The sequence below is a fragment of the Hyperoodon ampullatus genome, assembly GCF_949752795.1.
Source record: "Hyperoodon ampullatus genome assembly, chromosome: 9".
Taxonomy (NCBI): domain Eukaryota; kingdom Metazoa; phylum Chordata; class Mammalia; order Artiodactyla; family Ziphiidae; genus Hyperoodon; species Hyperoodon ampullatus.
Window position 1 is genome coordinate 79,728,790 of NC_136922.1, and position 26,592 is coordinate 79,755,381.

The 26,592-nt window shown below is 35.5% G+C and overlaps 1 protein-coding gene across 2 annotated transcripts in view; it reads left to right on the forward strand.

Moving 5' to 3' along the window:
* The window catches only part of CPED1 (cadherin like and PC-esterase domain containing 1), a gene marked incomplete at both ends in the record, with an annotated part of 313,895 nt that overhangs the window by 120,398 nt on the left and 166,905 nt on the right, over window positions 1-26,592 (forward strand). Inside the window, 7 exons of one of the 2 annotated variants that reach the window (XM_079711564.1) lie at window positions 14,345-14,487; window positions 15,273-15,345; window positions 16,557-16,724; window positions 17,959-18,063; window positions 19,676-19,845; window positions 23,833-23,903; window positions 25,370-25,420. In XM_079711564.1, coding sequence (XP_079567690.1) covers window positions 14,345-14,487; window positions 15,273-15,345; window positions 16,557-16,724; window positions 17,959-18,063; window positions 19,676-19,845; window positions 23,833-23,903; window positions 25,370-25,420 — 781 coding nt within the window. The remainder of the gene's footprint in view (window positions 1-14,344; window positions 14,488-15,272; window positions 15,346-16,556; window positions 16,725-17,958; window positions 18,064-19,675; window positions 19,846-23,832; window positions 23,904-25,369; window positions 25,421-26,592) is intronic. The other variant, XM_079711565.1, reaches the window with a different exon arrangement.

Consider the following 26,592-nt stretch of genomic DNA (forward strand, 5'->3'; position numbering starts at 1 on the left):
GCGGTGGCTTCTCTTGTTGCAGAGCGCCGGCTCTAGGCACACGGGCTTCAGTAGTTGTGGCTCACGGGCTCTAGAGCGCAGGCTCAGTAGTTGTGGTGCACAGGCTTAGTTGCTCTGCAGCATATGGGATCTTCCTGGACCAAGGCTCGAACCCATGTCCCCTGCATTGGCAGGCGGATTCTTAACCACTGCGCCACCAGGGAAGCCCTCAAAAAATATTAATCAGTGAATGATTGTCTATCATTATCATTTTTATTAAAGGTATCTTGTTAATTGTAACTTGCTAAAAACTGAAACTTGGGGAAATATTTTAGAGTAGGTTCTGCAACAGAAGATAAATTTTAGAGTAGGCTCTGCAACAGAAGATAAATATAATGTATTTATATATACCATCTTTGTTAATTATGTCATCTCTTCTAACATAGTGAACTGATATAATTATCTGATATGGACACATTATATATATGCATTGTAGTGACAACATAAAGGTGAAACTTAACCCTAATAAATAAATTTGCTAATTATTATTTCCTTTAATGCAAGAAAACTGATGGACAAGTGTTAATTATCCATCCAGAAAAATGGAGGTTAACTGATACTCAGGGACTTCAGTGTGAAATCAGGTGAAGTAAGTGAATCCATTCAGGATGCTGGAGAGATGGAAGAGGGGAAGCCTCAGTGGTAGTTTGGGGTTTAGGGTGTGTATTTGCCTACTCCTTTGCTCCCCGCCCCTCCTTTACCTGTCCTGTTCAAAGCTCCCTTCTCCTTGGCGCCATCTAGTGGATGCCTGTGTCGGGATGAGGAAGATGCTCAGTTAAGGATTTGCAAAGATCAAGTGTTATTTCTCCAAACTGGAGCCTAAGAGTGGATGGCCTGTGGACATCACAGAAGCTCTTATAAATTAGTTTATGGAGGCTCTTCCTCTTTCTGTTGTTATCCCGTACAGACTTATTGCTCTGATTTCTGGTACACCTCGCTGATCAGAAGTTTATAAAATAAACAAGGGTTTAGAGTAAAAACTGAGCACGAAAGATGAGGACTCTTGTAAGCAATGCTCCAGAGCAGTTTAAGCATCCACAGGGAACACCATCTTAATTTTTCAGTTTCTCATTATTTCTTCAATAGATGAGCTAGCTAAGCCAGAAAGATGTTCAAAGGCAGAGCAGCTATAATCTCTTCCTTCACTACCCTCCATATGATAAGGATTTGTTAAGATGAATCTTTGGGTAATGGACCCATGAATTAAGGCAAAACTCCCTGCCATCTTCCTGATTTTTTTTTCACTTCTAAGAAGGCACCAAGAGAGTTACCAAATTTAATTTCATAAGCGTTGATTCTTGGACTTTGACAACAAGGCTCACCTGAGTTTTGCATCCCTGTGGTAATGTTAAATATCTTCTGAAGACAGGAAAATATATTGGGAGGAAAAAATTAGATAAATAAAAGAATCAAGAGAACAAAAACGAAGCAGAAAAATTTACTTGCCTAAATACATGTAAAATTCTTTAAAGAAGAGATTATGTTTATTTTTGATTTACAAAAGAAAAACCTTCAGTGCCTGACACAATACTTAATACTCAGCAGACAGAGGGGAGAGAAATGGCTTGGAATAGAGACTCCACTCATCAAATTGCTGAAAAGAATAATCAGTAATAAAATAACCCCTTTACAAAGTGTGATGTGAATGCAAGGTAATAACAGTGAAGACAATGCGAGTAAATGTCGTCAAAAATTAATTACTTTAATGTTTAAGTTTATTCTAAACTATATACCCAGTGGAGAAGACAGGTGATATTTACATTTTCACGTTAGGTATAGAAACAAAATAACTTTCCACCAGTACATTTTGAAGATCATTATATGTTTGTCATTTTTAACATTTCTATTTACAGTTTCCTTTATTCTTTGAGATCTATCTCTAAAGCTGTGACAAATTCTAAATATAAAATATTCCCAAATGTGCCAACTAGGTAAGACTGATTTGTCTGCTAAAAGAAGACAGACTTTTGTTCCCTTCAGGAGAAAATCTGACTTGCATTTGTCTTATGTGATTTATGCATTGTAAGTTTAAAAGGAAATACAGCCTTTTCCCTCCCATATATTAAAATGGGGCTTCAAATTTGAAATAAACAGCCATCTTCTCTGAAACCTACATAGCTGTGTGATGAGATGCAACAGAAATACTGTATTGCCCCCAAGTGGTCTTTATAGGTATTGCCTGCACTGTCCAATAGTGAAAGAAAAAGAGAAAGCAAGAATATTTGGACAGCAAATCTTTGACCATTTTCTTTCACTGGAATATACATATTTATTTTTGAAAAGTTATTTGATAATCCATGCTGTGGTAGTAAGGCTATATTTCTAAGTAGAGATTCTGAATGGTGGTAAATCTTCAGTGCAATTTAAATTGCCTAGGTGACAGTTATTTGGAATGATATCAACATTTGTAAGTCACTGGGAATTGTTTTTCCATTTAAGGAGATTTTGCAATACATAGGTTTTTTTTTTAATTACTGTAAAGTTAGCACTAGCACTTTCGACTCAGCATCTGAGAGTGCATTATTTTTATCCACGTATCTTCTGTGTGTACTTCTATTTGATTTCAACATGAACCTCAAATCGGTTTTTAGCCTGAATTCCTTTGAATTATATAAATGACCTAATATTGTGAGGTGGAACTGAAAGTTTGTCTTTCATTTCTCTGAATGTTACTAAGGCAGACAAAGATGGATTCTTTCTCAGGATTCTGCACACATGCATCGTGCTGTATTCTATACGTACTGCAATATACAGACATATTTCATTGCTTTTGTAAATTCTGTCTCTTTGGAGCATCTTCCAGTAAAGCAGTCATTCTCTGACTTCCTCATTTCCTGATATGGAACATCCCCATACCCCCCAGTCTATCCTCTGTCTCATAACAGCTTGTCCTCTCTCCCTCGCCTCCATGCTTATGAAACTATTAATAGTTATTAGAAGCTCTGTGAAGCAAGTTTTACCATTTGGAGAAAGGGACTGCAAACAAGAGAGGAATTCCTGGTATCCCTGTATTTATATGTATCTATATGTGGTATGTGTCCCCTTCTAAACCAACTTCCCAATGCCTGGTGTCTAGTCTTCCAGAATCCAATAGTTCCAGCCATCACAGCCTCCTTTACCTGTTTAAAAAAGTACTGTTCCGGGCTTCCCTGGTGGCTCAGTGGTTGAGAATCTGCCTGCTAATGAAGGGGACACAGGTTCGAGCCCTGGTCTGGGAGGATCCCACATGCCGCGGAGCAACTAGGCCCATGAGCTACAACTACTGAGCCTGCGCCTCTGGAGCCTGTGCTCCGCAACAAGAGAGGCCGCGATAGTGAGAGGCCCGCGCACCGCGATGAAGAGTGGCCCCCGCTTGCCGCAACTAGAGAAAGCCCTCGCACAGAAAAGAAGACCCAACACAGCAAAAATAAATAAATTAATTAATAAACTCCTACCCCCAACATCTTAAAAAAAAAAGTACTGTTCCAAATTGATTTCTATCAGAAATTTGATTCCAGATATATTTGAAAGGCATGAGAATTTTCCCGTGTGCTTGATTACTCAAATCATCTACATAAAGAATATGTATTCAAGTCACAGAGAGTGAAATTATTACTTTAAACTCAGAAGTCAAAGAAGAAAAACATTATGCTGAGGAACTATGTTACATTTTCATGCTTTCAAGGAGTTACCATTAAAGGAAAAAGAAATGTGATTTTAAAATATGAATAAGACAATGATGACGTTCTTTCAGGCTGAGTGAGAAGTGTATATCCAATTACATTTTTACTCTAAAGGAGAGAGAAATAAATCACTAGTACTGGATCTATAGTGCTGGATCTACAGAACTAAAAACAAAAATCCCAAAGCATGACCTCTAGAGGCCTAGATATGGATGTGCAGTAGGAAGATCCTTGTACCAACTGTGTAACCCCAGGCAAGTCTTTCAACCTCTCTGAACCACTTTTTCTATCTGAAAAATAGGACTAGTTTCCTATGGGTTAAATGAGTTTTTTGATTCCTTGTACAAATATTTACTGGGCACTTCTCATATGAAGTGTCTCATATGCTAGACATTGTGTTAGGTTCAAGTGATATAGTAACAAACAAGACAAAGTCCCTGCTTTTGTGGAGTTTATTCTTGTGTTGAAGAGTAGATGAAATACAGATAAAAATTAATTATACAGGGCTTCCCTGGTGGCGCAGTGGTTGAGAGTCCGCCTGCCGATGCAGGGGACATGGGTTTGTGCCCCGGTCCGGGAAGATCCCACATGCCACGGAGCGGCTGGGCCCGTGAGCCATGGCCGCTGAGCCTGCACGTCTGGAGCCTGTGCTCCTCAACGGGAGAGGCCACAACAGTGAGAGGCCCGCGTACCACCCTCCCCCAAAAAATTAGTTATACATATATAAACAAATACAGAGAACTATAATTTTTTAATACAATTTTGAAAGGTTGCTTTCCATGAACAGTTATTACAAAATATTGGCTCTGTTCCCCCGTGTTATACAATACCTCCTTCAGCCTATCGTACACCCCATAGTTTGTACCTCCCACTCCCCCCCCACTGCCCCCCCCCCGGCAACTGGTAACCACTAATTTGTTCTCTATATCTGTGAGTCTGCTTCTTTTTTGTTATCCTCACTAGTTTGCTGTATTTTTTTAATTCCACATATAAGTGACATCATACAGTATTTGTCTTTCTCTGTCTGACTTACTTCCCTTGGCATAATGCAGATTTCTTTTTTTTTTTTTTTTTTTTTTTTTTTTTTGTGGTACACGGGCCTCTCACTGTTGTGGCCTCTCCTGCTGCGGAGCACAGGCTCCGGACGCACAGGCTCAGTGGCCATGGCTCACGGGCCCAGCCGCTCCGCGGCATGTGGGATCCTCCCGGACCGGGGCACGAACCCGTGTCCCCTGCATCAGCAGGCGGACTCCCAACCACCGCGCCACCAGGGAAGTCCAATGCAGATTTTTAATATTGCTAAGAATGCAACGAGGGAGGAGGCTGTGTAGAAAGAAACTGGGTTGCCCACTTTTGAGAGGTAACAAGATCTCCCTGACCAAGTGATATCTGAGCTGTGCTTCATGGAGGAGACTGAGTGTCATTTGAAGAGCTAGTGGTAAAGCATTCCCAGCAAAGGGCCCATTCCGATGCTCTGAGGTAGGAGAGTCCAGGCATGATCACAGAACACCACAGTGTCGTCATTAGATCTGCCTTTTCAAGCCCACTCTGCTGCTGCTGTGTAGAGAACAGACTGAAGAGGTTTATGAGTGGGGACAGAGCGACCGGTTGCAAGGCATCTAGGCGAGGAGGATGGTGGCTTGGACGGGTCGGTGAGGGGGTGGTCTAAAGAAGGTGAGAACCTGGCACCTTTTGGAGGTGGAAACAAGAGTCAGTGGTGAGTTGAGAGCGAGGGGCTAGACAGAGAGGGCTCAGGGAGGACTCTGCAGCCATGATGTGACTGGTGGTGCCCTTTCCTGAGACAGAGCGCATGGAAGGGGGTGGGACAGAGAAGCGGGAAGTGAGGAGGTGGAGAGGAGGAGAGCTTCCTGCTGTCACAGCAGACTACCCGTTTACATGCTTCGTCTCCATTTGTCTGGCTCTTAGGTCTCCTTTGCTCCAAACCCCGCCTGAGGGCCCTGCATAGAATAAGTTCTCGCCTTGGGAACTTGGTGTTTCTTTTCCCGCTCACTTTCCTCCCCGCCTTTCTCCACCTCATTCCCTCTCCCTCCTGCCATTTCCAACAGAGGTGTCCTGCCACTTCTAAGACGTGGGCAGGATAACTAGTTGCTCAGGCTGCCTAGTGTGACAAGGCAGGTCCCAGGTGTCCAGGTCCCCATTACTGTAAAAACAACCCAGGCAGAAGTGTCTGCTTCTCAGCCACCAGGGGATCAAGGGTTATCTTCAAAAACATGGGACCTCAACTCACAGGTCAGTTCCCTTGGAGGATAGTAGGATGATGATGTATTCCAATAAGAAGGTGAGAAGAGAATACTTAGGAATCTGTGCACCCTAGAAAGGGTTCAGTTTATCCAGCGTTTGGGGTGGAAGCCAGAGTGAGGTTGGAGAAACCAAACTAGAAGCAGCAGGCATTCGACTGTGCATTCTAGGCACTGAAAATGAAGAAGCTGTGACCTGCTTGAACAATGACATTCATATAAAGAAAATGAGTAGACATATGTCCACAGAGTCCAATGATAAAATCTTACAACTTTAACTTTTACTTTTTTCTGTAAAATCTCTCTGATCCTTTATATCCTACTGAGAGATTCTAGACGGGGCAAGAAGGATAACCTGCCAGCTCCCTGAGAAGGTTGAATATAATGCAATCAGGGTTCTACCATTCAAAGCAAATAATTAAATTTTTATGCTCTTCATAGCCTTCTGTATTTTGGTACCTTGCTCCTGATCAATTCTCTGACATACATATGGGAAATTAAAAAAATTTGAACCATGAAACTGATCAAATCACAGAATCTACTTTCTGAATTTCCAATTTTATTGTATGCTTTAAAGCTTAGGGTTATTAAGAAGTACAAATGAATAAAATTATTCATGTCACTGGAAGCATGAAACTTACTTAAATATTGGAGTTTTGATCTAATTCCAGAGAATGAGGAAAAACTATCCTAATTTAGGTTCAGTCAATTAATTTAGTTTTTCTGTGGTTTACCCTAAAGCAAGCCAATTTTCAATGAGCTAAAACAAATGATGAGAATATTTATGTTCTTAAGTCATTTGACTTAACACAGAATTTGTTCTTGATCCAGGCAATTTCATTTAAGTCACAAAGAAATGTCCTTAGTTTTTCCAAAAGGTAATTAGGCTACACAAATGCTCGAGTTGTTGAGTTGATTTGTTAGATGTGTGGGTGTTTGAGAATTGTGACAGTTTCAAATGCATTTTCCGTGAAAGTAAAAACACAGATGATTCATTCTTCAATATTTCAGGGTCCATCCACATTCCTAAATCTGTATAATCCAAGCCGCAATAGCAGAGGTAATGCTGGGGCTTTGCAGCCAAGCAGACTGGTTTCAACACCTATACTGGTTACCTTTTAGCTGTAAAACCTTAGGCAAATTACTTGTGTTCTCAACCCTTGGTTTCTTCATCTATAAAATGGGGGTAATGAGTATCAACCTCATAGCGTTGCTGTGAATATAAACAAAACAGTGCATGAGAAACACACAGCGTCTGGCACATGGTATCAACTTGGCTAAGGTTAGTGAGTATTATTAAGTATGACATAGAATTATATCCAAATACCACATGTGCGTGGTAATGAAAAATTACATCAGTGCTTAGGTTTGTAATTTAGTCATTTTTTTCCCTCCCTTTCTCAAATCTTTTTTCTTCTTTTCCTTCTGTTTTTATATATCTGATTTTCCCCCTAAATCATGACCCTTTAAAACACAAAGGAGACTTCTTGCTATGGTCCAGAATGCTCACCAGCCCTTCATCTCCTTCCACAGCCCTCTGACGTGCAGCAGATGTGTCCTCTGGGCCAGACACAGCCAGAGCTATGATCCTCAAGTGGGGTGTCATGTGCCTCTGGGGAGCCATGAAAACTCTCCAAGGGGTTCACAGGCCCATAGATAGTTTCAAGAGAATCAATGCCCATAACTTCATCTTTCACATGTATACCTTCCTAAAATTTGATCTCGCTGAGACAGCGCCTCTAAAGCAGGTGCTTTTTATTCCCCATCCCTTCATGCACAGACCTCTGCTCTTCAAAAGAAAGACCTAGCGCTCATCTATCCCTAATATTATAATAATAATTGCTCCAGGGTGAAAAAATTCTGCAACCCCTCCCCAAAACAGACGCATTTAAATATGGTTTTCATTAGAGAAAGTGAAGGATGCTAATCACCAAATAACAAATCCTCCACAACTCAGATTGTTTTCAGTTTTTAACAAAATTAAATATTTCATGATAAATCACTACGTGTTTTTTTTTTCATATACTTTGGAGGGAGCTCAAGGAATTAAGTCATGTTGCTCTAGCTAAACCATTCCATCTACATCTATGTATTTGTGTGAACAAATATTCTCCATGCTTACATTGAAAATAATATTAATACCAATGCTGAACCCTTCTCATTCTAACAATAAATACTGTTGTCTCAATGGATAAAAAGACTCAACTTAGTGAATAAAAAGAAGTCGTGGGCTTCCCTGGTGGCGCAGTGGTTGAGAGTCTGCCTGCCGATGCAGGGGACACGGGTTCGTGCCCCGGTCTGGGAAGATCCCACATGCCGCGGAGTGGCTGGGCCCATGAGCCTTGGCCCCTGAGCCTGTGCATGTAGAGCCTGTGCTCCGCAACTGGAGAGGCCACAACAGTGAGAGGCCCACGTACCCTCCCCCCAAAAAAAACAAATAAAAAAGAAGTCGTACCCATCTAAGGGGTGCATTTCCAAAACAATTTTACTTTTTATTTTATAAATTATTTATTAAGGTTTGTAATATATTTCTATTTTTCTGACCAATTGTGTACAACAAATAATTGTAATCGTAACTCTTTGGAAAAAATATTTTAAAATTTAGAGCCATATGGTAACTGAAATTTTAAATTAAATTTATAAACATTTTTCTTATTGAGAATTATAAAAATACTTTGTATATAAAATATATTACATTGGGATAAAATTTTGAGGTGCTCAAATTCCTTCAGATACACTTTAAGAGTTTGGCAAGTGCCAGGGAGAGAGAATGATTAGGTCAGAGTCAGACAGAGAGATCCCAATTGAGTCTGTAAAAGGCAGAATAATAATATTAATCAAGAACAATAGACTTAAATTCCAACTGTAGTAAAAAGAGGCAGATTTGAATGCATATTTATTCCCCTTTTAATTTGGAAAAGAACATAGACTCTTGGATTTCATATATTTAGTTGTGTCCTTAGTTCTACCAAGGATAAAATTGAGTCTGAACTCTTATGTGATATTTCCTTTTAAGGGAAAATATCACATAAGATATTTTCCTTTTAAAAAAAAGGTCTTTTCCTTTTAACCTGAAATGATCATCCCCTAGACTTCGTGTTCCATCATAAATTTGTCCTCTATTCTCGGTCATTCCTACAAGCATTCAAGCTTGCTGTGTGATATTTTTCAGACTAAACAAACAAAAAGTTCAAGGTTAAAAGATTGTTTCTGGATAAAACAGTGAGTAAGAGGAGACAAAACAGAGATGGAAACTATTTCCAATATTTGCAGGAGCTGCGAAATGGAGCAAGGGAGGGGTTATTTTGTGTTTTGTTTCTTTTGCAAAATTTATAACCATTAAAAAGGTGTTCTTCTGGACTTTTGTGGTACAAAATTAACAGGTGTTTAAACATGGTTGTTGGAGGGAGTAAGGCTGTGAAAACTGCAATATTACTTTAAAAAATTTTTAAATTGTGGTAATATACACATAACATGAAATTTACCATCTTAACCATTTTAAGTGAACAGTAGTGTTGAAAATATTTACGTTGTTGTGAAACCAGTGTCGAGAACTTTTTGCAAAACTGAAATTATATACTCATTAAACAACCTCACATTTCCCCCTCCCCCCCCAAGCCACTGGCAACCACTATTTTATTTTCTATTTCTAGGAATGTGACAACTCTAGATACCTTATGTAAGTGGAATCATGCAGTGTCTTTTGTGACTAGATTATTTCAACTAGCATACTATCCTCAAGGTTCATCTGAGTTGCAATATGTGTCAGAATGTCTTTCCTTTTTAAGGCAAAATAATATTCCATTGTCTGTATATACTACATTTTGTCTATCCATTCATCCATGGATGGATACTTGAGTTGCTTCCACCATCTAGCTATTGTGACTAATGCTGCTGTGAACACGGATGAACAAATATTTCTTTGAGACCCTGTTTTCAATTCTCTTGCCTCTGTACCCAGAAGCTGAATTACTGGATCATACGGTAATTCTATTTTGATTTCTTGAGGAACCTCCATACTGTTTTGCATAGTGGCTGCACCATTTAATATTCCTACCAACAGTGCTCAAGGGTTCTGATTTCTTCACATCCTTGCCCATACTTAATATTTTATGGTTTTTTTTTTATAGTAGCCATCCTAATGGATGTGAGGTAATATCTCATTGTGGTTTTGATTTGCATTTCCCTAATGACTAGTGATGTTGATCATCTTTTCATATGCTTGTTGGTGCAAAATGGTTTTAAGTACTAATATTCTTCTTTATTTTGAGAAGATGAAAACTTCTCTCTCCCGCATTAATACTGAGGGAAATTCTGGTTAGCTTTAATAAGGTACAATGCTATTAAACACTACTGAAAATTCAAAATATTGAAATATCAGTATTCTGCTATAGCTTCTCAGTTAGTCAAGAACACGACTTTTTAAAAAACTCTAATATTGGTTAATCTTTCATCCTGTGTTTTAACTCTTATGTTATATTTTTCTTATCTCAAAAATTCTCCTGAACAGCTGTGAGCTTCTATTTTTCAAAGGTTTTATTACAAGTCACCAGAAAAATGCTCATCCTCCCTCACTCAGGAGATGGAAACGAGAGATAAACATGTTGTCCTAAGGAGAAAATTTATGTTATCCAGAAGCTCCAGTAAACTATTTCTCTTATCAAAGTCTCTGTGGTTTCTGTAATGTTATACTTAGGTTTAGTTACTCAACAGTGTTTACTTAATACCTACCCTGTGTTAGATACTGGCCACCCAAAGATAAAATGGTACAGTATCTGCCCTAAAAGATCTTATGGTCTAATGGTGAGAGCAAACAAGAAAGTCAGCAAGTTTAACACAGAACAACATGCTTTGCCACTGAGAACAATCTGCCTAAGGTCCTATGGGAGGATAAAGGAAATTAATCAGGTGAAGCCCAGAATTTTGCACGGGAGGGGTTTGTGAGAGGTGGGCTGGGGGAATAAGGTGAATATAAGGGCAATTTAGAAATATTTTAATATATTAAAAACATAACTGAAGTTTTCCTACAAATATTTTGAAGTTCATCCTTAGTCCCTCTTGTCCTTCTATTTTTAGTTGATAATTTTGACCCATCTATGTATATTTCAATGGCTAGATGTGAAAATTACAAATACCTTACTGGGTTATTGCTTGAATTTTACACGAGTACACACAAATGGTGATGCTTTAACTGCCTGGTTTTACAGCCATGATCTTACAAGGTCATTTTCTACATAATTTATTTTGCACTAAATTTGTGTTTCATTTTTGTACTGAAGGAGGAAAATTTATAGTTCATAAAATAGTTTCATGTCATGTTAAATGTTTTAAGAGCTTCTTTTATTCATTTTTACCTTACTGCCAAGGCACTGATTTCCTTGGGATCTTATATTCTCATGTTTAGGTAATTCAAAAACATCGATTAAAAGTCTTGATCTAGAGACGGAGAAGTCTCCGTGACATATGAGTTCACAGCTGATTTTAACTTACAAAAGTGAAGGTGTTCTTTCAGATATTTGTATTTGGGTTAAGAAAGCTCCTGAGTGAAAAGTGTATTTTGGGTTCTGATTGCTTTGAATGGAATTACTATCAAATAATTTCAGATTTGACATTGTCTCATGAAATCATCAAGCACATTTCTCTCTTTCTATGTGTGAGCACATTGACATGCACAGAACTCAAGTATTTGACCAAGGAAATACAATTAGTGTAACAAATTACAATATGAGCAGACAGTCAAAGAAGTCTGCCACTTAGCCTAAGTGGATTAGTTTCAAAAATTGATATAAGTATTCTGCCCTCTCTGGGTGACTTATTGAAAGTTGATGATTAAAAAAAAAAAGTAAGCATTTGCATGATTCTACTTTCACTTCTGGCATATGTAATTTGCTTGCCACTGTACTAAATAAAGAGATGACTCATCTAGAATTTTCTTTGACTTGAAGGACTTAAATAAATGGAAGTGCATGAAATGAGATAGAAGGAAATGCATAGAGACAAAGATTGATAACAGAATGAATACAAAAATGAAGAAGTCTCTCTGTTTTGAATTGTGCCTTTTAAATGCCATTTCTATCTCCTCTCTCCACATTTCTGTTCATAATGGCAGCTGTCTAGCTTCTTGTCCCCCTGCTTTCATGATTGGTGGTTGACGTTGGTCCTTCTCTTGGCAGGCTGAGTTTTAGGGAAATGGGAGGAAAGCCAGTTATTTTGGTCCTTCAGTTCTCCTCTTTCACTTCTCCTGGGAGACATACCAATGATGGGGTCTATTTACCCACCATGCCTCTTTCTTCTCCCTTTTAAATATATTTCTATTGAAAGGCTTATCATATATTTTTTAAATGTTCTTCCTTGATTGAAGGAAGGCTGTGGACTTCTGTTTTAATTAATAAAAGGCACTAACGTGTACTGAATATTGATGTGTGATGGGTGGTGGTGTACCTTATGTACATTCTCTGATTTAATCCTAGCAATACCTCTATAAAGTTACTGTTAGTAATCCCGCAAGGTCTCACAATTTAGTAGTAACTGGAGAACCAAAGTCGAAACTGCGACTTTCAGCCTCTAAAGTCTATAGAGTTACCACCATGCTATGTACCTTGTCCCCCAAAACCCAGCACACAGTGCTTTCCACATGGTGAAAAATTAATTACAGTCAAAAATTAAGAAATACACATTTCTACAGTAGAAGAATAAATACAATCCTAAACATTAATTTGCTAATTATTTTTTTACTATAGAGGATATAATTTGATAATAAATCTTATATATCCTATGTGCTACACAAACATTTCCAACTTCCTAAATTATTAACCTTGAGCCCTGTGATATTCAGAAAACATTAAACTGGAAAAATGCAATAATATTATCAATAACCCTTTCTGTATAATATGGTGAAGTGAGTGAAATGTGATGAGTTACTTTTATTTGGAAAAACATGTGACTCTGTTTTGGTTCAAGGGTGTTAATATTTTTAGTGTTAGCTTTGACTTATTTTCTTTTGATCATACAGTTATTACATTCATTTTCCTTAGTCCTTAGAGAAGGAAAAACACCCCAACTGCCAAATGCTAATGATGTGTTTATAGGGTCTTAAAGTGTACATCTCATTAGGTTTCTGTTTTTCAGCTGGGAAGAGTTTATGAAGTCAGCATTTGTTTCTCTTGGGTGAATTTTGCTTGCGTATCTTAAAGATACATTTACCATCTCCCTCAGGTGATTTGTGCCAATATCTGTCCTTCATTATTATAGCAACAAAAATTTTTCACTTTGCAGTCTTACGCAGCTCAGATAAATTTAGTTTGTTCTTCCAAAAATATTAATAGTATACCTGCTTCATGTTTTTTCAAAAAATATTTTTTGTTCTTCATTTTTGAAAGCGTATGTTTATCCAGAGAAAGTTTATGAATCAATATGAGACCTGTTTTATACTTTTTAGAAAGTTTGACTTGAACTTTGGTGTTAAGCATCCTCAAGATATAGTTTTGTTGTTGTGACTGTTTTCATATTTAAGCAAATAAAAATAGCTCTTTGTGATACCAACTATAGTGTTTCTATGAAGACTTAAACCTAACATCCTGCCCCTTTTTGTAATACGGCCCCGTTCTCTCTAGCCACATGAAGCCTGAAATTAACATGTTAGGAGGACACTGAGATCCTCTTAGATTCTTCTGTGGTTGACTAGAGCTCTCAGAGCAAAATGCGGTGAAGGAGAAGCAATTTCGATATAGTTCTTTTTGTTCTGATATATGCAGGAAAGGGATAATAAGAAAAAGCTTAGATTTGAATTTCATAGTTTACAGTGACTTTCTTGTAATTTGACCTCACAACTCTCTTGTTGGTAGGTAGTAACCCATTTTAAAGAAAAGGACACAAAAATTCGGAGAAGTGAGTTGCAAGTCCAAGTCCACCTAGGTAGAAGAGTCACAGAATAAACTTGGCAGTTCTGATCACAAGCTCTGTGAGTTCCCCTTCACTTTTCATGATTACGTGCCATGGAATGAGAAGAAAAATGGAGTAAGCACCTCTAAAGTAATTTAAATTACAGGATGTTTTGGCACCCCACATTCAATCGGAAGACTTATATTTTTAAATGTATAGAATATATATACATTATATATTACGTGATAATATATATTTATTATATAATATACCTTAAGTATATTATATACTCTCTCAATATATTTTACATATATATGTATATATAAAATATATATGTATGTATATATGTCTTAGATGGTCAAATTTTCCTTTTTAAGGAGTTATTTTTGAGTGTGTCAAGGAGAGATAGCCTGAAGGGATCTTTCACATTGTTCACTTTGGAAATGATAGAGAGACAAATTGAGATTGTAGTTTCAACATATGAATCCTTTACTTTGTTCACAGCTGCAGACATTTTTTGAGACGTTCCTGAGAACAAGTTCACCTCTTCAGGCTTTTGATAACATGAAGGAAGCAATTAGCAAACTCCTGCTAGCAGCTGAAGTATTCAGTGAAACGTCTACTCTGGGACCAAAGGTCTTCCATAGGTAAAAACAAATTTCAATGTTAAAAAAAATAAAGAAAAAAACCCCTACTTCTAACAATTGATTGTTAGTGAAAATATATCTTAATTATCACAAGTAGGTGCTCCTTGGAAAATTTTATATCAGTATAAAATATGAACTTCTAAACTTATGTTTTCTAATTTGTTGATCCTAAAACTTCAGAGCATGTTAAAGACTCATCAGTATTTAAATAGTGGTGACAAGAAATAAGGCACAGTTATTTAAATTATCTTTTTAATTGCAGCCCCTTTCAAGCTTAGTTATTTTTATCATATATGCTTTCCATTGACTAGGTATATTTTTATTTATAGATTTTTATTAACAAAATTCATTAACTCTTATCTCCATATCTCAGTTTACTTGAGTATAATTTAATGCCTTTTTCTAGGGAAATGTTAAATCGAGTATGTCAAAAAAGGAGGTGCCTCCATGTAAGCTTTATCATGCTTTATATGTGAATAAGAATGCCTAGCACGGAGGAGTAGGAGAGCTTCCTTTTCCATATTACGTTTTTATGGAGTCACTTCATTGTTTCGTTTAATGTATTATGAATACTTTAGATATATTTGTATTTTCTGTAAGGAACGAAACAGACTCCAAATCCAAAGATAATTTGTATTCAATTTTGGATTATCCAAGCCGCTGCTCTTTATAATTAGTATGGACCTTGAAATTTAACCTTAGTGATTATCCATGATATAGTATCAAATAATAGAGTAAATACAGCAAATAGAATGTATTTTTGTTACCTTGTGTTTTTATTTCAGATGCAGATTATGTTTTCAGCTTTTAACTTTTGACATTGGTTATGGCAGTGTCAGGTCCCCTGTAGTGCTCCAGGTAAGTATGCCAGAGTCTTCATGGGATCTTCCCCTTTGGCTGAAGGGTGTCGTGTGTGTGTGTGTGTGTGTGTGTGTGTGTGTGTGTGTGTGTGTGTGGTGTGTTCATTCATAGTAACTGATCAATAAGTGCAACTTGCATCAAACTTACTACAGACTTATATTTACTGTGGTTCAGAGAATTAACTAGCATATGGAGAGTCTCTGATTTGAGTTACAATACCCACTCTGCATCCCTGTTGAACAAATATGGAATTTTTTGTGGTTCAACCACTGTTTATGAAATAAATGTGGAATAAAGCTAAGTATGTGTTAATGCAGGAAAACAGACATTTAGATAATAGAAAATAGCAGGTAACCTAGCTTATTCATATGGGTTTATAAAAAAGGTAACTCTTTTATTCTTTACATACGGATATTTAGTTTAAAATTGGCCTATATTTTAATTTTAAAAGCCATAGGAATTTTTGAAATATTTGTTTTCAATATTTGTATAAATATGTGGAAATTTAAGAGTGGTTTTTGTACACTCTGATTCTTTTACTTCCTCTTAAATTAAATTAACTCATTCAGATCACCTCCTCCAGCATATTTTTAATCTAAAATAGCCCTAGTGGCAAGAAGATTTTAAAATTGATTGCATTTGTCTATAGAAAGCTATCTTGGGATATTGGATGAGAAGAAATGAAGAGAAACAAAATAAAATTATGTGCAACCAGAGTTCGACTTCATACTGTAATGACTGGTTTTCAAACTGTTACACAAGAAGAATGATTACATTATATATGGCTCAGACATTTGGCTGAATAGTTCAAAGATTTATCTCTAAAATTTTGAAATTTTATGAATCTACATCTTCTAATGGTCATTTATTCATTATTTTACACACATATCTAATAGTTTATATTATGATTTTTAAAATTTATTGTTCAGAAATGTTATATGTTATTTCCATAAACACAAGGTCTTCAACAATAAAGAAGTTCAAGGCAAACTAATTTGATTTTACAAAACAGTTAATGTTCTTACAAAGAATCGTATTTTCAAAAGAGCATTACTTAGATTTTATAAAACTGTTGACCTCCAAAAGGACCACTAGATGTCAGTTCTGATCTATAATCCAACGAGAAATGAATCATGCCTTAGAAGTGATTTCACTGCATTAAAAGTAAGTCAATGAAAAATATTTGCTGTGCTTTTACTCTTTCACAGGTGCATGAGCATTTAAATTTTCAAGATGATGATAATATGGATTTTGAGGACCAAAACACAGAAGAATTCCTTTTAAAAGACACTTTCAATTTTCTCCTGTCTAATGAATCTTCACTTTCCATATTTTCTGAGATATTTCAGAGACTTTATAGGTCAGGTATATTTAAGGTAAGTGCATATTTTTGTACTGACAAATATTTCATTTTTGGAAGGTGCCGTTTTCTTTACTGTGCAGATAAGCAACTTGATAATTCATTTGAAATTGATGTGTATCCATTATATAAACCTCTTAATATTTTTCCAACCTAAGGACCAATATTATTTTTATGTCTCCTAAGTATGTGACTGACTGATTATGATGAAATTATGGGTTGAAAATGAAGTAAAGCAGTCCCTAATTCCCAGGGAAATTTTGTGGTTATAATGAATAATACATACTACCTATTATAAAATACTTTAAAAGGAATACCTGAACCTTTTAGAGGCAGTTAGAGTAGCAGTGAGTGCTCTCGATTAACATCAAGGGACTAGAGTTATAATACTAATTTTTTTAAAGCATTCACATCTGGTTAACGTCTTTGGTTAGATAGATGCTGATGATTAGGGAGTAGTGCTTCAGAGTAAGATTGGTTAATTTTTATGATCTGTTAGTACAAGTTTTCTTGATGCATAAAAAAATCTGTACAGGTTACTAGGTACAGTATTGTTTTCTATGTATCTTTCAGTTTTAAAACCATAATTGGAAAATTTTGAAAAGTAGAATGTGAAGGGTCTCACCAAGAAGCAACGCTCTACAGAGAGATGGTTTTGAGAGAGATGACATTATAGACTGTTGTTTCCCTATGATTTTATTGATTCCTTCCTAGAGTTCCCTGTTTCCCTTCCTTAGTGAGTGGATTGCCATTAAAACCATTAGAACCATTTGACCAAGAGAGAATGGTAATATGTGTATCTTTTGCTCTAAGGGATGCATTATAATGAAAAATGAATGTGAGAAAAATGGGGGGTGAGTCTGTTTACTAGAATCCGTGAAACTCGAAAATGGTAATGTCCCATACATGAGGTTCACGTGTAAATTTGCTGCTCTGATCTTTTGTACCCTGAAGACTAAAAAAAGACTTTTCCTGCATTTCCAAACTGTCACACTCATTCTGTCCTTCTGGGCCCAATTTCCCAACCTTATTACCAAAGTAGTACTTACTGAGCAATTTCAGGTCCTTTTGTCAAATATGAAGCTTTCTTATATTCTGACATCATTTTGGCAAGTTAAAGTTATTATGTATTATTTAGAATTAATTAGCCCAACTGTTTATAGAGTTCAAGGTTTGGTTCTTGAATTGTGTTAAACATGGTTTGACTTTGTAGCAATTGCTTAAGAGTTGTATTTTTCCCCCCATTATAGGGTGAAAACTATCAAAAAGAACTAAATCAATGCCTATCTTTAGAGGAGATTAACTCAATTATGACTTTCATAAAGGAACTCAGGAGTTTGGGACAATTCCAACTGGTAAAACAAAAGTGACCTTTGATTCCTCTTGATTACTGAGATTACAGTAGATCAGCCATAAGAGACTTGATTTTGACTTAAAACTAGATGAAGATATTTCTTTAAGGAATAGAAATCTTTGTAAGCTTCTTCTTTTCAGAGATATTAAGATGAGCAGAATGCATATTCTTTAAGAGTTTACAGATAATACATGACTTACTAAAGGTGAAAGAATATAGAATTAGTATAGCTGGCAGGATTTGATAGTTCTTAAAGGGAAAATGCTAACATTTTTCCAAAAAAGTTTGCTTTTAGCTTTGGGACATTTACATGTAACCAAATTTTCCTTCTGCTTATTATGCCCTTTTTCGTTTGTGTAAAAGTAAATATTTCTCAATAGAACAATAATATTTTTTAAAACTACCTAAATCTTAATTTGTTGTAACTCTATAGCAAAATACAAAGAAAGAAAATATAAATAATTATAATAACTTTTACTGGTTTCAGCCAAAAAATATATATGGCATTTATTTTGTTTTTTATGTATTTTCCTGGATTCTCAGCCAAAAAATATAAATGGCATTTATTTTGTTTTCTATGTACTTTCCTGGATTCTGTTAAGTTATTGATCAATACCAAAGGATAATTTATTACATACACATGTGCATGCTCAGTACTTGCTTTGTTTCCAGTTCTGCCCTTATATAGGTAAATTATATTGGATTCATATTTTTCTACCTAAGATTTGTTTATACAAAATATCTCTTTAAAATAGCATTTTTAAAAGTCTACTAATAATTTATTATTAATCTGTTTGAATAAAATATTTATTTTTTACTTAAAATAATTTGTGCATTCAGATGCTACTTGTATGAGTTATAACCAACTTATTAAATTAATTAGTGAAGGTTTGACACTTGTTTTTATAATTTAGCTCCATATTTTAGAGGGTTCAAAGTAAGCTTATTACTCCAAAGATAGCATAATTGATGGGTTATTTTAATTAATTTAAATATAGTAAGTATTACATTCATGACAGTTTGGGGCAATACTATACAAAGATAATCAGAGACCTGGCTTCATCCTTCATCTGTCAATATCTTCAATTTAAGATATTGTGAAAGTAAAGAACATCTCTTGGCACAATGTGAAGAACAGAAGAATTATTTTGTAGGAGAAAGGGCAGACACTAATTTCCTGACTCTCAAAGTAGAAAGAGGATAACCATAGATTTTTTTTTTTTGGTAGGATTAATATCTCTCACCCTGAGATTTGTAAGACACTTGTAACCCAAGAGAATCTCTCCTCATTTTTCCTGCTACCTGACTCACTCTGTTGTTCAGCTGTTTTCAGGTATCTATAGAAAGCAAATATCCATTTCCTTTCAATGAAAACAGAAATAAAATTCACCCCATTTGAAAGTATAAACATCAGCAAAATTAGTTCCTTATAAAAAGTGGATTTACCTTGACAGCAACACAGAAAATTAAATTATGGTATAGATAATGGATTTTAAATAAATATCTGATATTTTAAATATCTGATTAAATAAATATAAGGCCTTTTCTAGTAATACTACATTTTATTTTCCATAACTTATTCTGATATTCTGCTTTCAAATATTTCTTCTCAGCTCTTCCCATCTACTACTCCTGGGTTTCAATCTTTGATGCGTGAATTTTATGATATGGCAAATCCTGTGGGGAAACCTGGTTCCATCCTGACCCAGTACTGGTCTCTTTTAAATGTATTTGAACAATTTCAGCTCCTGAATAAAAAGGCACAGCCACACCCGCTGGAATGGTAAGAGAGCCACAAATTTGAATTGTGCAACCCCAAAAATCTCTAAAGATTGATTTCAAAAGGCATTGCCTACATTAAAGAAAGCAACAAGAAGAAGTGTGTCCAAAAATTCATGCTCTGGAAAATAAGCTTCTTTAAAACATTGAAACCATAATGATTCTAGTGGTCTTCAAACACTGTAACAAAAATATATCCAACAGTTTTTCAAACCATCAGGACTTGACTCCATTCAAAAGTCATATTTAAAATTAAAAGTTTCAAGCTAGTTTCATCCTGTGATATATATCCTTGAATTACGGGAGCATCAGACAGAAAGAATTAGGTGAGATTTGTTTTATGAACCATCAGTCAGAGTGGAGCCCGAGACGGTATGAGCATTCATTTGGAGTTTCTGAGGCATGACTTTATTCTAGGCGAAACCTATCCAAATTTGTAAATATGTCTGTCTCTACCGCAAGATTAGAGCTTTTTTTTTAGAAGATGGAATCTCAGAGAGAAGCATTCGGCCAGGAGAAAAGGTCCTTGGCCTCCTATGTCCACTTCCATTCTAATGAGGGGTAGTAATGAGTGAATAAGAGGGTTGCTGGGCCAGTGAACATAGTAACACCCCCAGTTGCCAGGGGAAGGGGCAGTGCCTATGGTGCCAGCTAAGTCTGCTTCCCTTTTATATGATAGAATTAAGTGAGTATTTGACTTGTCTATTGCCAGGAAAACAGAAGTAAACCTAACCTCCCAAGGGAATGAAAGACTAGATGGCCGTGCATGACCATCAGTGTCTCTGAAGTTACCCTCACGAACGGCCTCAATTCTATTGACTTGTCCTTCATTTCCTTCTGCCTCAGGAGACAGTAAAAACAGTCCTATAAGAAACATTTTTTTAATAGTTCAAAAATACAAGTAATCACATATTCAAAGAATTCATAGGACATCTCCCAGGACCAGAACTCACTTTAATTGCCACATCTTTATGCAGTTGGCCTTATTCCCTCAATACTCCGAAATAATAGGATTGATAGAAAGTTTTGTTTGTTTGTTTGAAAATTATGTTTTAAATAATACAGCCTACTGGCCCTTTGTTTGTTTGTTTGAAAATTACATTTTAAATAATACAGCCTACTGTCCCTTTGTTTGTTCTTTGCACTCACTCAATACAAGACTGTCACTTTCGCCATTGTCGATGAGGGAAGAGCAGACTTGATTTACCAAGGAGTCTATTTAAGTGTGGTTTTTAACTTTGGGTAAGTTCCCTTAAGATATGCAAGCTTTGGAAAGTTTATTCCCGAAATTTGTCTCAAGGTCCATGTTTGTTATAAGGTTAAGCAATTGACTTAAATTCAGAATATTGAATTTAAGCCTAATTCTAACCCTAACTGATTCCTTCCAACAATGAAATTTACTATAGGTCAGTGTTAAATATAGTTAGAAAAATCAGGACCTTTTTGAATCAGACTTGATTCAAAAATCCCAACTCTAGAGTTTATTAATTACAGCAGGTAAGATTTTCCTCTGAGTCTCAGTTTCCATACCTGTAAAATATGGATTATACCACCTACCTACCAAGTATTGTTTCAAGATTGCATAAGACAACCTCCATCATGTATTGCATAGTATTGCATAGTGTGTGGTGTGCTGCAGAGCAGATAGGTAGTAAATATTAATATACTTTTGGTTTCCTGTTCCTATACCATCCAAAAGTCACTTCAGCATCGACAAATGGGGTATATATTTTTCTTTCATTTATAGGGAAATCAAGATAAGTATGAAAGCTTTATCTAAGTTAACACTAAGATAAGTAAACTTGAAGTCTTTATCAAGAAACAATTACATAAATTGTTTCTAGAACATTTTAAGAAAGAATGCTCAATTCTAATTATCTTCAAGTTTACCAGTGAATGTATATATATTTATCATTCATGCTGTATTACAAGGAGGATGCATATGATACACATTTTCCAGATGAGGAAACTGAGGTGCTGAGAAGATGGGTTATTTGCCCAAGCCACGCAGCTACTTGAGTTGAGACTAGGGCCCTGACCTCTTGCTCGTGGTCCAGTGCTTTACACCAAGACCTCATGCTGACAGGAAGATCACGTGTAGTCATTCATAATTGCCCTTATCTTCACAATGGTCATCTCCAGTTTTTCATACCAAAAAAGCCAATTTTACATACCTGTACTATCTGTGGGGTTTAATGCCTTCCTCCACTCTTTTGTTTTGTTTTGTTTTTTGCGGTACGCGGGCCTCTCACTGTTGTGGCCTCTCCCGTTGCGGAGCACAGGCTCCGGACGTGCAGGCCCAGCGGCCATGGCTCACGGGCCCAGCCGCTCCGCGGCATGTGGGATCTTCCCGGACCGGGACACGAACCCGAGCCCCCTGCATCGGCAGGCGGACTCTCAACCACTATGCCACCAGGGAAGCCCCCTCCACTCTTTTAAATAAAGATCATCTGCTTATAGCAACAAGGTGAGGAGAAATAAAGTCAAAAGAGCAACATTTAGAAAAAGTGACACTTATGTCTGTGCCCTGAGGCTCAGAATCCAGAGGTCCCAACAGAATTAGTGGAAATCTTAACAGAATGAAAACACTAAAATCAATGTGTGTGTACTCTCTGCTAATTTTCACTTTACTGGAAATAAAGTTGCAAGTGTAATTTGCTCTAATCACATGCTTTCCATGAAAATACACATTTTCAAAACAAATAAGTTATTCACAAAATTACACAAGAAATCACTTGCAGGATGAGTTAACGTACAAAGCATCCCATTCCAATAAGATAGTAACATTTCTAAAATTCAGTTTACATGCATTTCAGGGTTGTATCTTTTATGAGCTTTGCTTAGAGTGTTTACTTCATATGAAATCAGAGATTTTTTTTTTCTTACCTTGGCCTGGCACTCAAACTTCAAGTAAACGTATCTTACCCCATGCTTGCTTTATCTATTTCTTCATTCCTCGGAAGAGGAAAGTTATTTTAAAGTCCTAGACATCATAATTTTTCACCCCTGATTACATCATTGCATATACTAAAGGGAAAAAAAGACTTTAAAAATAAAACTGCAATAAAATTATCACACCTCCCAACATTAACTATAGTTTTAGTTCCTTGATGCTTCTTAATTTCCTATCTGATGCTTATATTTTAAGGGAATTGAAAATGCCTTATTCATTTCTACTAGTACAGTACAATATCTGGAACAATAAATCTTTATAAAAGGTAATTTAACACAGAGCGTTTGATTGAATCTTCATAGCATCCCTGTGAAGTAAGGCCAGTATTTTTATCTCTGTTTCTCTGGAGTAGAAATGGAGCCTCGCAACCCAGCACAGTAAAGTGAAGTCACATCCTGTCCAGTATTCTCTATCATCAGGACCAGCAATTTTTCTGTCTGCAATTTAAGATTACTTTGGTCCCAAATTTGAGGATTTAAAGGCCAATCTGGCTGAGCATTTAGTTATACAACAGAAAAATGAGGCAAACACACCAAGACATAACTAACCCTTAAAATTCATTCCTGTTCATCGGAGTTTAAGGATAGAATCCTTGGCAGGACAGGTCACTTTCTGCATGGTGCGCTTCAATTTCTTAGATTATATGGATGTTCTTCTCAGTCTGTGTCTCAGAGTTTCCAAGGCTTCTTTCTTCAAGACTTTGTAATTTTAGCCAAACAGATTCCAATAGGAATGTGTGTTTCTGAATCACTTCTGTTGGACCTAGGCTATCAGAGATTGTTCCCTTTTGGACCAAACAGTGACTTTTTGCCCTGGTTTTCTTCAAATGTGCTTCTGCTGATTAGGGATGATGAGATTTCCATCCACCTCACTTGAGACAAGATTGCCAGTTTTGAGGAATGAAATCCAGAAAGTTTTTCTTTGTGTTCATCAAAATAACTGTGCTCACACACAGGAAAAAAGATAGTGTGTTAGATGTAATTTCCATGAATTTTGTTCAGTGCATTGATCCAGAGATGTTTGATATTGCCTTCACAGGAATTCTTTCGCAGAGGATGAGAACATGAAAAAACCACAAGTACCATTTAATGAAATTGAAAATAAAAAAGGTAAAGGATGTAGTCCCACTTCTTTCTACATGAAAAACAAGTATTGTGTGGCCAAAAACATAAAAAAATGTTTAGCTTTATTAGCAATCAAAAATGAAAATTAAACTGGAAAATGCTGTTTTCCCTCAAATTTGGAAAGATTATTCCTCTTGAAGATAATAGAGTTGGGAAGAGTGTAGGAAAATGAGTATTCTCATGTTGCTGGTGGGTGTATAAATTAGAACAATCTTTCTTAAGGGACCATTTAACAACATGTAAGAAAAGCTTTAAAAGTTATTCTTACATACCAGAAATTTCACTTCCAGATATTCATTTTAAGGAAATAATTAAGAACGTACACAAAAATTTAATTACATAAGTTACTAATAAATTTAAAAAATAGCAACTACCATTATTGCAATAATAGTGGATTGGATTAAGTTATAGTCATCCAATAAATTACTATAAAGCCATTCTAATATTGTGGGAAAATAGTTATACATTAAAGATGTTTAAGATATATTATTAAATGAAACAATTGGCTACAAGCAATATGGACCTTAAGGAAAATTAATGGTGATTTTGATTTTCTCTCTTAAGCTTATCTCAATTTTCAGTTTTTTTCCTTCTAAAGAACATCTGAGCTTTATGTCACATGAAAAGAAAATGTTTCTAATTTTCAGAAGAAAAAATGAAAAGAAGTACATGTGTCTACATTTTTTTTAAAAATCGAAGTTTTCCTACTACAAATCAAGGTTTAATCCAATGTAGTGGTTCTGGTTGTGTAGCCCCCAAACCAACAACATCAGCATCATCTGGGAAGCTTGGAAAATTCAGATCTACTGAATCAGAATCTCTGGGTATAAGGCCCAGTATTCTTTATTTTAACAAGCCCTTCAGATGATTCTTAGGCATGCTAAAGTTTGATAATAAAATCAATCAATAAGGTCAGGGAAGAACTGATGTTAAACTGCTGTTCTGATTGTCTTTCTCTCTCCCACCATTTTTTTCTTCTCTAAATGATTTCTTTAAGCACTCTGTTTTTATTCAGTCATTTGTCCCATTGGCATTTATTAAGGAGTTTTTTTAGATAAATGTTTAGTTGAATTTAGAAACAAAGTACATATCAGTGGAACCAACTGGATGGAATTTATGTAATTCTAATGACTTGAGAAATTATAGCCATAAGATCATAGAACTAGAGGAATTCTGATAGATCAACTTCAAGCAATAGATGGCATTTAGACCATTTTTTCTCCCTTAATATTTTCTTATTTGAGATAATCATTTTTCTGCAATTTGAACCAAATAGCTTCTTTTGTTTTACTCTAGCTTTCAGTTTAACTTAGAAGTGCTTTCTGATGTAATAAAAATTAAATAATAAAATATGTGTTTTATTAAATTATCCTGAGTTTCAGATACCTGAATATGTATTCTTTTTATTTTGATTAATAGTTTCATTTTTTAATTTACATTTCTTTTTTTAGCTGCAGTTCCACAAATTATTAATGAAACCAAAGAAATACATTGCATTAATGGTGAGTTCCAATGAAAGTGCTTCAGAATCATAATCAACAGTTAGGTTGAATAAATCATCATATTGGGGCATCTTTAGGCTGATAATGTATTTTATGTAAATTTTCAGAAGTTATGAGATTTCTGAATGAGTTCATGTTTGCTACTTTTGTATAAAGATTTTTAATTTTCCATTTTTGAAAATCAAATATTATGTTTTTATATTTAAAGACAGTAACTTCCAAACTTATTTTGAGGGGCCCTAATGGTGCTAATGCTTTGCCTTGGGGACTCTCAAATGGAAGAGCTTGGCATCTCCTCTATATATTGATTTTTAGGACTCTAACCACCCAACAGTGATCCTTTTCTCCCAGATTGTTGATATAATGGATAGTACTTGATTTGAGTTTTCTTTATAACAATTGAGAGCTTTTAAGCCAAATTTCAATTTCTTTTCTTAAAATTCATGAATTTTTTTTACCAAGGTATAATCAATAATATAAATACATATATAATAGTAATACATTTCAAGTATTATATAGATTTTTTAATTTTTAAATAATTTTCTTCACTCTGGTCAGTATTATTCCAGTGGTCTTTGAAATATATCATTCTAGGGAATCTTACTGACTTTTCCAAGATCACAGTGCTATTAAATGCATGAGCTGGATCATGAAACTGGATCTTCAGATTCTTTGTCCAAGGCTCATGTATTATCTTAATATCCTATAATAATATGATGGAAAAATAAGAGTTCTATTTATCAGGTTTGTTTTTTGGCAGTGTATACCTTTTTAACATATATATGTGTGTATATATATATATATAATTGGTGCTGAAACATACACAGAAAATTTAGCCTTTCACAAAAAAATCTATTCTGATAAAATATTAAAGGAGAAAACAATAAAATTTATGGACTAAGATCTAATTTATGATAAATAGAAGTCTTCCAATTTAATAAATCTAATTTGTCTCTTCTAAAATGCAATTTAATTCATTCACTGTGTTTTAACACTATCATTAAAATCACGATAGGCTGAGAAGTGATACAATAATGTGGTTTAATAGAATCAACAAATACATCCAATTTAAAAAATAGCATTTTGAATAAAGTACTAATCAGGAAAAAGTAACAGATATACTTACACCACTCCCTCTCTGCATTTATCATCCAGTCTCCCATTTCTAGAAA